The sequence below is a fragment of the Mesoplodon bidens genome (genome assembly GCF_964165515.1).
Source record: "Mesoplodon bidens genome assembly, chromosome: 3".
In the NCBI taxonomy this organism is placed as follows: domain Eukaryota; kingdom Metazoa; phylum Chordata; class Mammalia; order Artiodactyla; family Ziphiidae; genus Mesoplodon; species Mesoplodon bidens.
This window is the reverse complement of record NC_138178.1, coordinates 168007391-168021369: the sequence shown is the minus strand read 5'-3', so window position 1 is coordinate 168021369 and position 13979 is coordinate 168007391. Positions and strand designations below refer to the sequence as shown.

Sequence of the window (13979 nt, the reverse complement as noted above, 5' to 3'; positions counted from 1 at the left end):
CCCAGCTCGCAGCACGTTGCCTGGCTGGAGGCCAACCATGATGTCACCTGCCGCTGGGCGGGGGTGGGGACAGCAGGACAGGTTGGAGAGCCTTCATCTGGGTGATGGATGGCGGTGAGACCAGCCTTGGTGTCACCCGCAACGGTCCACCTCCGACGCCGGCTGGGACCCACTCACCCAGGGGACACTCAGGCTGCTCCCGTCTCTTTCAGCTCCCAACGCTACCTCGTGTCCCACTGAGGAAAGCTGGTGGTCAGGGCTGGTGATCATCATCGCGGTATGTTGTGCCTCCCTGGTGTTTCTCACTGTGCTTGTCATCATTTGCTACAAAGCCATAAAGAGGTGAGTGCCCACCCAGCTCTGAGCCCAGAGGGGACCCCAGCTGGGCTCAGGGGTCCTCTGCCCACCCCCATCTGTTTTTGTTTTTTTTTTAATAATAAAAATTGTTAAGCGTTTAAGAAGCAGAAAGAATGTACAATGAACGCCCAGCTACCTTCACCCCGATTCAACAGTTATCAAGATTTGGCTACTATTTACTCTCTTTCCTTTTCTTTGTATCTTTTTCTTTGCTGAAGTATTTCAAGTTGATCTCAGATATTATGCCCCTGTCATTTTAGGGGGTTCAGCGAGCATTTGATGAGCGCCAGTTATATGTCAGGCTCGATGCAGTATAAAGCTCCCCTATCCGTAAGTCGCAGGCCCTACTGTCAAGAGCTCTCTCCAGGCCTGGGAGTATGAAAATAATCCTTGCAGGGTGGGTGATGGAGCGGCTGGAGTGGGTGCCATGCTGGTTTGGAGTGGGAACTGGGTTTCGGAGTCCGATCTAAATTCAGACTCCAGTTCAAGCTGTGTGACCAGGAAGAAATCAGCTCTTTGGCCCTCAGTTTCCCTATTGGTAAAATGGGGGTAAAGAATAACGGTCTCACCCTGGGGAACGGTGAGATGCCTTCTGTGAATGGCCTGCGTAGTATGTATACTCTGCAGTGCCTGGCGTACAGTACGTGCTCACCAAGCACTGCACCAACTTTCACTGTTTCCATAGTCAAAGTCAGAGGAAGAAGGCTGCCAGAGGAGGGAGCGAGGTTCTCTTGGGAGGAGAGGTAGCGATGCCTCAGAGAAGGTTTTCCGTGAATGTGCCACCTCAGCTGGGTTTTGAAGGATGAATAGGAGTGTTCCAGCGGGATCATGAATGATCCAAACAGCAAATTATCTTTCGATAACTCGCCGTCATTTCTGTTAACTACCATCTCACTTGAGTTGGGGTGTGCAGCTCAGTATGGTTATTGTTGGGGCCTGAGGTTTGAGGTGTGTCCAGGGCCCTAAGTACGGCCGAGTAGGCCACGGTGTGACACTCCCTGCACTTACAATACAGTAGCTCTGGCTATGTCCTTTGATTTCCAGTTCTTAGCCTCCTCCAAAAAAATGGCCTCCCTGGCCTTGGGGGATGATAGGGGAAGATAAAATCAAACGACAAACAATAGTGTTGCATAACGCCAGCGGGCCATAGGGATTGTTAGTATGTTTTCAAGAAAGTTTTTTAAAAATTCCCTAAGGCCCAAAGTTAGAGGATCTATTCTGAGCAATCATAAGACCAAAGTTATTTAACTTTACCCTTTTAGTCGGTTGTTCTGTGTGATTTCACTTTAATAATTCAAAAGCAGAAAGAGTAAAACATCAAGTCAAAAGTCTTAAAACACGCATATGGTCAGGCACACAGGGTGAAGGGCTGCTTCAGGCCAACAGCCTGGGATGTCCCGGTGACCGGGCAGGAAAGGCAGAAGTCACGTGAACTCTGATGGGGATGAAAGAGCATTTGAGCTGAGAGCCTGCTGCAGCGGGAGGACGATTTTAAGAAGCGAGCAGGGGAGGCACTCCAGGCAAAGGCACCTGTGTGAGCAAAAGCACCAGGCACCAGCAAGCCCCTGTGACGGGGCAGATGAGGCTGGAGGCAGCCCTGAGCCCGACGGGGGAGGCGTCTGTCCCACCAGGCGGAGCTGTTGGCCCGTGATTCAGTAGACACACGGAGCTACTGAAGGTTCTGCGGGAACAGTGTGCAAGATCCACCCGGGGCACTGCCAGAGAACGGAGCAGTAGTCCCCTCAAGGACCCTCCTTCCCCCCGAGACAGGCTGCACCATCTTTTTAATAAGCTCAGGCTCTTCCAAAAGATACAGCGTCGCTTCTGCCTCTCTCTCTCTGCCCCAAACTCTCCTGAAGAAATGGGCTACCTGCTCCAAGGGTAGGAGGGCAGGGTGAACCTATCAGAAGAAGCTGACGTTCACGGCTCCGCACTGTGGCGATTCGGCCAGCGGTGGCCTTGTTTCGGCGGAGCGGCGGCCCTCACAGAGGTGTGTGGAGGCCCCGCCCTCACCGCCCCTCGGAGCAACCGGAGGGGCCTCCCGTCTCCTTCCGCCGGCTCTGGGCTCTTGGTTCCCGGGTCTGTCAGCCGCCTGGAAAGACAGAGAACTCACCCCAGACGGCTCAGTGGAGCCCTTCCGTGGTGTGGCTGGGACTCCTTCCCGGAGGGTGGGCGGGGCCTCCTCCGGGGGTGTGTGTGGGCGGGGCTTCCTCCAGGGGGTGTGGGCAGGTGCACCGAGCGGTGGAATTCGTGAAGCATTTCAGGACTAAAGGCGGTGGGAGCTCTTAGCACCCCTAGGACAACGGAAATAATACAAGGGGAACCTAGAGAGCCCGGAGACTCGAAAGACGGGCTAATCAGCAGGACCTGTGGTTGGAACTGCGGGAGATGCAGCCCCAAAACAGCAGGTCGGGGGAGAAAACTCCCCACCCTTTCTTTCTCCAGGCTCCCAGGTCTCCTGGAGGTGCCTCCCATTGGCCAAACCCAAGGAACAGAGGAGCCCAGGAGGTACTGCATAGGTGTCAGCCTCCCGGGCCCACGTAGTAAATGGAGCACAGTCCCTTTTCTGCCCCAGCGCCCAGATCAGCAACCTCCTCTGGGTGAAGACCCAGCCCTCTGCCGTCCAGACCCTCACAGTCCAGAGAGGGCATCCCTGGCGCAGGAGGACAGATAATCAGTGACAGGAGGGTCTGCTACTCACGGTCAGCGGGGGCAGAAATAGAGGCCAGTTCTCCCAGAAGCCTCCCGGAAGGAAGCTTGACCTGGGGAAGGTGGATCAACCTCTCGTGGGTTGGGGGAGGAACAGCAGAAGTTACGCCCCGTGTAGGAGAGCAAATGCCCCCTCCCGGCTCCCCCAGTTGACCCTGTAAGAGATAGCCTGGCGCAGGCAGCTGTCTGTGTGCACTTCTCTCCCGAGTAAATGGAAGATTTCTTGCTCACAGTCAATTCTTTTTGGTTAATAATTCATCTGAAACATGCCTTTTCTCTCAGGGAACAAAAGCATTGCATGTCGCTATAAAACCATTAAAAGGAAAATTCAGTGATAGACCCTGCTTTCTTAAAAAAAACACTCTCACAGCCTGGAGTCCTAGGGGAGGATTTCCAAGAGATCTTTGTGAATGGCCACAACACAGCCTTTTGGAGCCAGATTGCTGGGAGGATGGTTCTAGGATCAGCTGGGACGGGAAGGAGATGATTCTGGAGATGCCAGCTCGACTTGGCATGTGGGGTGTGGCCGCAGGGATGAGAGGAGATGGGCGGGGGGCAGATGCAGAAGGAGCACCCCCACGGTGCCCTCACTGGGCATTGACCTTGATGGGAGGTGGGGTCTTCTTAGCACTTTCCACACACAGACTCTGGCTCAAACTTCACCCTGTGACTCAACAAATGTTCCCAAGGTCCCAGCTCTGTGCTGGGAGGTAAGGTGCTCACAGGGCATCCAGGTTGGGGGATCCCAGAGGAAGGGGCGCCTCACCTAGACCTGGGGCCCTGAGAAGTTTTTTGGAAGGAGATGGGCATCCCACGTGTAAGTCAGTGGGACTGACACGTGCAGTGGCCCCCAAGTCCCCTGTCAATAACCCAAATTCTGGAGGGTTCCCAGCCATGGGGAGCCCACGCAGCCTGCATTTCAGTGGCTCCTTGCTCTGAGCTTGCTGTGACCACAGGTGGTCAGGCCCCAGAGCCCTTGGGCGTTCTGGACCTCGTGCTCCATCCAGGCCTCTTCCCCACCCCAGGCCTGGCATGTACCTGTCATCAGACAACAGGACAGCCTGGAGCTGTTAAAAGAACCCAGAACTGGGAGTCAAGACCCCCGCGTTCTGTTCTCAGCCCCAGCCCAGCTCAGTGGGTATCACTGCCCTCATCTTCAAAGTGAGGATCCCTCAAGTCTCTGTCCAGTTCCCTGAGCCTTTGTTTCTCTGTCCTGGGATGGCAGGCGGACCACTGCCGCTAGGTCCTTCCACCGCCCAGACGTGTGAATACTGGGCCAGGTGCCAGGTCTGTGCTTGGCCTGGGCGCTTTGGTGGTGGGTGCTTCAGGCACAGCCCCTGCCTTCACTGCACACATCCCTGGGGGGAGAAGTGGGTGTTAATCAGACTGACCCCCGAAGGACCAGGAATTACAATGGGAGAGGGCTGACTGGAGGGAAGACCAAGCCTCTATGAGCAGGGAGGATAGAAGAACCTCTTGGTCCAGGGCGGGACAAGGACCTCAGACAAGGCGGAGTCAGCGAGAGGCATGGAGATCAAGCTCCAAGGTGCGGGGTGCCCAGTGCCTGGGTAGGAGGGCCAGGTGGCACCCCACAGGCCTGGGGGCCCTCAAGAGTGAGGTCGTCCTCCTAGGTGGGTTTGCAGCTTCTGTGCCGGCCACACCCTTCATGCAGAGGCCTGTGTTGCAGAGATGGCCTCACCCCTCCCAGGCCCCTCCCTTGAGCTACCCCCACGCCCAAGGCACAGGAAGAACACCCTGCTTCTTTTGGTGGTGCATGGAACGGGTCTTTCACCCTCTGCCACCGATTTGCCATGAAGCCACTTGACAGCCATTTCCTTCTAATTTACAGGGTATTGGCTGAAAGACCAATAAAAGGCTGCAGAACAGTTTGGCCGATCCTGCAGGCTGCTAATTGCAGACAATAAGCAAGCATGCTGCTCCCTGGGAGTACGCTGCAGTGTGCACACATGTGCCTGAGAGTGCCTGGGCACCCGCATCATTGCTGGGCTCCCGTGCCCATCAGCTTTTCGTGGTGGAGTTGCTTCCCGGAGAACAGGCACTTTTGAACACCCAAGTCTCCTTGATGGGCCTTAGAACCCACTGACTGGCATAGGCTGCTCAGTGAGCCAGTGCTGGTCCACACATATTTATCGAGCACCTACTGTGTGCTGGGACCTAGACGAGATGTCAGGGATGTAGCGATAAACAAGACTGGGTCCCTGCCCGCCCCCTCCTTCTGGGGGAAGCAGATCAAACATACACACACTGGCAAATTAATAAATGAAGTGCTTTAAAAGACTTGAGTGCTATGAAGAGGAAAAAAGAGAGCCTCGGGGTAATGAGGGAGAGGAAGAGAAAGGGGTGGGAGAGGTGCTTCCCCTACCCCAAGCGTCAGGAGTGCCGTGCGTGCCTCTTGAGGCGGCTTTATGGTTAGAAAGTATGGTTAGGGCTTTGAACGTTCATTATCACTTTTTAATTTAATTTTTATTTTTATTAAAGCAACACATGTGCGTAGTTAAAAATGTCAAATGAGTCACAGCCTATTAAGAAAACCAGCAGCCCCCTGATTGTCCCTCTTTCTCCCCAAATCTCATTCATAAGAGGCAACCACTTTTGAGTGTTAGTTGTTCCTTCTGGTATTTCCCTGCATATTCTAAGTGGTGTGGATACTCTCCTTACATTTTCTTTCCACTGGAAACATGATCAACTGACTTTTCACTTTAGCAGATACAAGGTTCAGGACCCTAACACTACCCACAGACGTACAAAGCGCTTCCCCGCTTCCCATCCACTTCCTATAGGTGTCTCCTGTGAGAGGCTCAGTGACTAGCCAGCGTCTCCCTTAGTAAGTGATAATGTAAATATTGATCCCAGCTGGGTGTACTATGACTTGTTTCCTTCCCTGGAGTGAGCAGTGCCTCTTCCCGATATGGTCAAATGCATCAGGTGGTCCATCTGTCTGTTCCATGTTTGCCTTGGAGAATCCTTCCTCCTCTCCAGGTGGATGGTAGCTCCCTGGGCTTGATGCACAACCGTTGCGTTCTCCAACAGCCTTGCAAGCTCCCCTCTGGGAACTTGCTGCACTCAGCTCTCTCCCTCTCCTTCTCCCACTCCAGTTCTTTATTTCTTTAGCTTGACTCCATCGTGGAATTTGTCCAAGATCTTTCCTGAATCACAGACTCGATAGCAAGTCAGTTTAGTGAAGTTAGTTTTCTTTTTAGGATGGACATGCTTTTTGGAGCTTTGGGATGGCCCAGGAGAGGGTTAGCTCCTACTGAGTGTGTGGCAACTCAAGAAGACCTGGTTCCCGGGCAGCTGGAATGCCATGGAGGAGGGCAAAGGAGATTCCTGTGATGTCTGAGCCAGAATAAACCTCCATGGTCGTAGGAGGAAGCTGAGACCTGGATGGGGACGAGACGTGGCTCAGGTCACAGAGGTGTCCAGCCCTCCTCTCACATTCTTTGAGGACGCAGGGAGCTGCCCTCCTGGCTTCCAGCTGAGTCCTTACTGCTCACTCAAGACCCAGCTCAAACACACCTCCTCGGACCTGGCGCCCTGGGCTGCGGTAGAGCTTTCTTCCCCGCCAAGCGCTAGCGTTGTAGCTCTCCCTGGATTTGCATTTCTGCTTTCTGCTCTAGGTCGGTTAAAGTTGGTGTTTGCATGTGCATATGCTCATGAGTGACTGTGCACACGCACGCACACGCACACAACAGGCACGTTAGACGGGGGAGTGGTCATCCGGTCTCACTCATCTCCTCTCTCTCCTCCACAGCGCCTGGCACACGCCTGGCACGTGGTAACTCTTCCATGACTTCCTGTGGTGTGAATGGAGGCTTGTTTGTACAGACTTGCCAGAGTCTGCCTTTAAAAATGACAAACTCTATGTAGAATTTCAGTAAACGTAGTCGTTTTGTTCCTCTCCCTCTGGGTGAGTGAAGTAGAATCTGCTATTAGAGTGAATAACGTGTGCACGGTTTTCATGCCTGGCCTCACCCCTTCGTCAGCTTCCTGACCGTCTGCCGTCTCTGCCCCCTCCCGCCAAGCCCCTTCCCGGTACCCAGGCTCCAGTGCACGCACACTGACTCAGCAGCCCCCTGTCATGCCCGGAGAGGCCTGGCCTCCCTGCCACCCGCACATGACACTCCCTCAGGCTGGGACTCTGCCTCTATGCGCCCTGCCACCTGCTGCCTCCCCTTCCACCCCAGAGGACGCACCCAGCAGCCCAGCCCTCTCTTCCCCGGCCTCTGCTGAGCTGCCTAGTCAGGGTCAGAGCAGGGGCCAGAGGAAGACAAGTGGGCTGGGTCCGGGATTCGGAACAGGAGTGGAACCTCTTCATCCAGCCTCAACTTCCCATGAACTTCCAGGAGCAAGAAATTCACCTTGAATGCATCTTGCATCCCTGGGGTCTTGAGACTGGGGTTATCTTTTGCACCAACACCTCTTGGGACAGTTGGGGGCCTAATGCAGTGACTGGGCGCTTGAGACCCAGCCTTTCCCATCTGCCACTTCTATAGCAGTGCCACTCCCCCAGGCCCCCAAATCCAACCTCTCTGGCTGGAACTTGAGACTATCATGTCTGGCTGTACCGTGAATTAAGTGAAAAGTAGTGTGCTCCGAGGAGGGACCCTTTTGGCATCGGTGTTGAGCACAGATGCATGGCTGTGCTCAGAAACCGTCTGACTTCCTCTGGGACCTGGGCTGGATTCAGAGAGCTGATTCCAGTGCTTTGCGGCAGGACCAAGACTCAACCTTCTAACTCCTGGGCCAGCACACCTTCCCCTGAGCCACGCTGCCATGCTCTACGGCTGTCCTAGTGGTGGGACCAACACACAGATTTCTTTGGAGTCCCAGATGCCACAGTATCTCTCATTATTTTTACCATCACCACACTTCTCCCTCCAAGAAGAGACTGGGCCTAGAAGGCACTGGGGCGCAGGGTGTCCTGACCTGCCTTGGGCTGAGATACTTACTTGGGTTTATTTGTGCTTCTCCCCCGCCCCAAGGGGTCCACATGCTGTGGTGGGTGATGAAATCCCATCCTGGTGGTAGGAGGCGGGCTGTAGGGACCAGCTGCTCTGTCTGCCCGGGACCCTCGGTTCAGGAGCCCTGCGGGGTGCACCAGCGGATGGGAGACTCAGACGGGTCCCTGCTGCTTAGGCCTTCTTTCGTCACCAAGAAGCTCCAACCTCCCTGAGCTCGTCTCTCCAGACATGCTGGGTCAAGGTTATGGGGCAGGGTGAGGGGATAGACAGGAATCCCCGATACAAGGAGTCCTCTGATGGCTCCCACTGCACTCAGAATCAGATCCAGATGCCTTGTCCTGCCAGCCAGGTCCCGAGGAGGACATGAGCCCCAGAGCCTCCCTGGTGCCATCCTTCGACTTGCTCAGCAGATGTGGCCGAACAAGGAAGCTCTGGTGGTTGGTGGGGGGACGGTGAGCACAGGGGGCGCAACTGGAGTGCGAGGTTCCTCAGCCACATGCCTGGCTCGCCTTCCCCTGGTGGTGGCAGAGGATGCGGGGTGGGAAATGGGGCTGTGGCTTCTCACGGTCAGGGACGCCCTCTGTGGCCCAGAAAGGCTTTTCTTTGGCTTCTTGACGAGGTTTGGAGAAATCTGCAGTCTACAGAGATGTCTCATGGTAGAACCCTATGTGTGCGTGTGTCTGTGTGTGTGAGCATGTGTGTGTGATATACGTGTGCATGTATGTGTGTATGTGTGTGTAGTGTGTATATGTATGAGTGGGGGGGCATGTATGAGTGTATATGTGTGCATGTATGTGTGGCTTTGTGTAGTGTGTGTGTATATGGGTGTGTGTGTGATGTGTGTATAGTGTGGTATGTGTGTGAGCATGTATGTGTGTGGTGTGCATGTATGTGTATGTGTGTGTAGTGTGTGTATGTATGGGTGTGGGGGGCATGTATGAGTGTATATGTGTGCATGTATGTGTGGGTTTGTGTATTGTGTGTATATGGGTGTGTGATATACATGTGCATGTATGTGTACGTGTGTGTAGTATGTGTATGTATGGGTGTGGGGGCATGTATGAGTGTATATGTGTGCATGTATGTGTGGGTTTGTGTATTGTGTGTATATGGGTGTGTGTACGTGATGTGGGTAGTGTGGTGTGTGTGTGATATACGTGTGCATGTATGTGTGTGCGGTATGTGTATGTATGGGTGTGGGGGCATGTATGAGTATATATGTATATGTGTGCATGTGTGTGTGGGTTTGCGTATATGTGTGTGTGTGATGTATGTATAGTGTGGTATGTGTGTGTGCGTGTGTGCATAGGTGTGTGTGTGTGTGTTGGGAGTGGGCTGTGGGGAGGATGAATGCCTTTGGAAGAGGGGGTCTGAGACCTTTAACCTCACTTTGCTGAGAATGACCCTCCGTGGGGTGCGTGAGACAAGAAACCAGCCGGCAGCCTCCCTCTCAAGCCCTCAGAGCTGTTCTTCGCTTCCAGTTACCCCACAGAGCAGGGGCTGCGGGTGGGGCCTGTGGCAGCCTTGCCAGCGCTGACTGAGAGGGCTCCGCCCTGCCCAGGCTGGACCAGCCGGTGTCCTGCAGACAGTGAGGCATCGGTGCCACCCTCCAAGCAGAGAACAGGGGGCCCCCTGTGTGCCAGGCCGGGGTGGGGTGGGCGTGGGCTCTCAAGGTGGGAGACCTCACCCTCCGACAGCTGGGAGTTGGGCACAGGGCCAAGGAAGCGCTCACTTCCCTTTCTCTTGGTTTTAGGAACCAGGCCACGTAGGCAGCCGTTTGTGCCCATCTCTTCCCACACAGACCTGGTGGAAAGGCCTTTCTTTGGTTTAGCGGGACCTCCCCAGCTGGCTCACGGAGGGGCTCGGCTGGGTCCGCACAAGCCTCCCTAGCACTTCAGGAACCCCGCAGGGTGCACACTAGGTGGGAAGTCTGTGCAGACTGGAGACCACTGGCTGCTCCCCGCTGACACCTTTCCAACCGCAGTACTGAGAGCTAACATGCACTTATGGAGCACTTACTGTATGCCAGATGCTCATCTAGGGGCTTGACATGCATTAACGTATTTAATCCTCCCAACGGGCCTATGAAATGGACACCGTTATTGTGCCCATTTTATAGACCAGGAAACTGAGGCCTAGAGAGGTTAAGTGGCTTGCCCAAGGTCACAGAGCTAGAAAGTGGTGGAGCTGGGTTTACTGAGCCTGATTCTTCCTCCCAGCACTTCTGCAGCGTCACCCTGAAGAGCCGTGCTTAGAGAGAGGACAGAGATGGGGTTCAAGGCAGAGCCTTGTCCTGCCGTAGGTAAAACTCCAGCTTCCACCGGGCTCCAGTGAACCCCGAAAGGGCTTCAGGACTGGGCTGGGGCAGCAGCCCAGGGAGCAGAGTGGATGGGGGCTCAGCTCCAGTGGGGGAGGGGAGCAGACCAAGTTCACTTCTCAGAAAAGCCCTTGGGGCAGCCACTTCTCCCCTCAACGCACCCGGGCTCTTGGACTGCTCCTGAGGCAGTGCTGCGCCAGCCAAATGTTGCCTTCTTTGCTGGGTGGAGCCCCTGCCGAGACCCCCTTTCCTGTCTGGGAAGCTGGCTGAATCACTGAGAAGGCCCTGGAGCTCTCTCCTGGCCCTGCCCCCAGTGTCCCTCCAGCCACACCCTCTGAGCCACCGTTCCCCCCAAGGCTCCGGGAATGCAAAGGGGTCTCCCAGACAGCAGCCTGCGTTAGAAATCTCTCCTCTCCTCCTGACAGAAGGAATCCTGCTCATTTCCTACCTACTCCCTAGAAAGGGCAGGAACTGTGTGCCCTCCAGGCTTTGTCCATTTCCCTGTGAGTTCCAGACCCCCTTCATCTCTTCATTACCCACCCCCTTTTTTTTCTTTTTATTTTGGCTGTGCCATGAAGCATATGGGATCTTAATTCCCTGTCCAGGGATCAAACCCGTGCCCCCTGCAGTGGAAGCCCAGAGTCTTAACCACTGGACCACCAGGGAAGTCCCTCATTATCCACCCTTGAAGGCCCTTAAGCCTCATCTCCCCGGCCCTGGACCCACTGCAGCTGATTTTTCAGACCTAGCCCAAGAGTGAATATTTATTAGGGAGAAAAACAGAAAAATCTTTGGGCCCAGAGATTTTTGCCTCTATTTTCTGGAACCCTGATTCTGATGAAATCCCTCTATGTTAATGATCAATTTAGGAATCTCACTTAAGTCCATCGGTGGTCTCATGTTAGGGGCAACCAAGGATCTCACTGTAAGAAGATGCATCCCCACACCCAATTTTCCAGGCTGGGTAAAACTCCCTGAGTCAGAAATCAAGCCCACCCAGCAAGGTCAGAGCTGCTTGAGGCCCCTGGAAAAGGGTGGGTGGGACAGGAGGAAAGGTAAAGGAGACGGGAAGAAAGGCGCAGGGGGAGAGGTCAACTCAGAGTCCGTCATTTCCAGGAGCCCATCACAAACGAGGCAACTTGTCTGAGCCCTTTCTGAATTCCAGAAAGTGCCTGTGAGCATCTACATAAGTGGGGTGTTCAGACCCTAGAACATAGCATGTGCTGGGTTAAAGCAAAATGATGAGACAGGCTTCTGGGAGGACTCGAGAACTTTGGGGAATCTCCAAGAGGAGGCTGGAGGAGGGCCTTCCTAAGGTGATTGGACCACAGAGCCCTTTTGCAGGGGCAGTGGGGGGGGGATGCCTGCTTTATCATCAGTAGCAGCAGGATGCTAATTTAGCAGAAAGATGTCTGGACCAGGACATAGTAGTAGTGGGTGGTGCTCCAGGTCCCACCCCAAACTAGCTGGGAGGTCCTTGGGCAAGTCACAACTCTCCCTAAGCCTCAGCTTCCCCATGAAATGAATGTCATAACTTCAGGCCTAGCTTCTTCAGGGGACCGTTGTGAGAGGGGACAAGAAAATGTGTGGCTGATAACCATGTTGCCTCTGAACAGGCCTGGTAGTCTCACCCCATGAAACTACTGATAAGCCGCTCACAGACCCTCCCTCCCCTAAACTAATCACCAAGGCCCTTATCCCATAGGCATCCAACTGTCTCCACCTACCAGGCCTTCTCCTGATGGGTTTGGGGAGGCTCTGAGGACATTTGAGAAGGCAGATGCAATCAGTCCCTAGGCTTTCAACCATGACCGCCAGCGTTCAACTTAGACAGCACACACTGAAAGCCAGTTCAGGCGCAGCCCCAGCGTTACTGGGGATACAGGAGGTGTCTGAGCCGCTGCCTCCTGGGCCTCAGATCCACCCAAGAGACAGCGGGAGTGTGACATGGGGTCGGGCTACACAGCATGTATGGCATGGGCCTGTTGGGAGGCTGTGGCCACTCAGGCCTGGGGCTGGGGGCCGAAGCCCTCCTGAACCATGCAAGAGAGGAGGTGGGATGTGAGCCAGGCCAGAAAGCAGTGCTGTGAGTTCAGAGTCTCAGCGAGTGGGCACGAGCCTTCTCAAAGCCTCCCTCCCAGCCTTCCCGATGCCCTGCGTTTGTAAGAGGAATGGCTCCTGGGGTTAAAGGGCCTCTGGAGTGAGTTTCAAATGGCTCGATGTGAAGTGTTTGAGAACCACTGGGGTGCACTAGTTTAGTCTGGACATTCACCATCACCACCACCACCACCGTTATCATCTGTACCGGCATCATTGTTACCACTGCCTTCAACTGCACCACCATTACTATTACCACTGTCATCGCCATCACCACCAGCACCATGACCAATGCTCTCATCACCACCACCAATTCCACCAGGGCCTCCACCCCCATTACTATTACCACCACTTCCAGCCACCATCACTACCAGCTTTACCATCAGTGCCACCACCCCTGTCATCGCCGTCACCGCCTCCACCACCATTACCGCCAGCACCACCATCCACTTCATCACATTTTCCACCTGCCTTTGATCACAGAGATAAGATTATAAAGTCCAGCCACTAGCACCTCTCCTCTCTTAACTGTCTGCACCCCAAATATTCATCGTCATGTCTGTTGGCTCATAATCAAAGAGACCAACCAAAGCCTGACCAGGTATCATACTAGGCTGAGCACACGTTCTGCTTTGTCCACAACAGTTCCAAATCATGCCTGTTGTCCCTGCTTCATTATTCACGGCTCCCCTCTTTCACTGTCAGCTACGTTTCCATGACATTATATTGTCACCCTAGTTTAAGACCACATCCCGCCTCTGATTGAGTCCCACGAAGACTAGCACCCCAAGGATGCTGACCTGGAACAGACCCTGGCGGGAAAACTAGGAGGGTGAGATACCCCCCGCCAGGCATCGATAACTAATGGATGCCCCTGCCTCCCCCTCCCTTGCCTTCCCGCTGCTGCACCGGCCCCCAGGAAACCCCTGAGAAAAGAGGAGAACGGCACCGGTGTTGCTGAGTATCCCATGACCGCCTCGCACAGCAACAAAGGGGTGGACGTGAACAGCGCCGTGGTGTGAGTCTGCAGGCCCTGGGCCGCTGGCCAGAGGGGCACCTCGGCGGCACTAGTGGACACAGGAAAGCAGGTGGACACGAGCTGACACTGGGCTTGTCGGGACTTCATTGCCTTGCAGGCCTCGAGCCTCCCGAAGGAGAAACCATACTCTGCCCAGCCTCGCCCCTGGTCAGTCCATGGGCAGGGGCAGCGGACGCCATGCTGAGCCAGGCTCACCTGCGTGCAGCACCCGGGGCAGCGCTGCCACCCGCGGCCCCGTCTCTTCCTTGTCTTGCGTTTGATCCGTTGACTGTCTCCGGGCTGCTGTCTAAAGCACACGCTCTGAGCAGGCAGGGAGTCTGTCTGCTGGGGCGGGGAGGCATCCCCCCTTTAGCCAAAAGGAAACCTCTCCTCCTCCCCAGGAAGCCCGCCTGCTTCTTCCTTGACCAAGCTGTTCCCAACAGAAGCCATGGGCGCATCCGTGAGACGTCCCCGTTCAAAGGTGCTTCCCACACATCTG

At 54.8% G+C, this 13979-nt stretch overlaps 1 protein-coding gene across 1 annotated transcript in view; it reads left to right on the top strand.

Moving 5' to 3' along the window:
• Nucleotides 1–13774, top strand: part of PRIMA1 (proline rich membrane anchor 1) — a gene marked incomplete at its 5' end in the record, with an annotated part of 58790 nt that extends 45016 nt beyond the window's left edge. The window contains 2 exons of the mRNA XM_081228674.1: nucleotides 213–342; nucleotides 13382–13774. Of these exons, the coding sequence (XP_081084800.1) occupies nucleotides 213–342; nucleotides 13382–13484 (233 nt within the window). The 3' untranslated portion in view covers nucleotides 13485–13774. The remainder of the gene's footprint in view (nucleotides 1–212; nucleotides 343–13381) is intronic.
• Nucleotides 13775–13979: the final 205 nt, after the last annotated feature.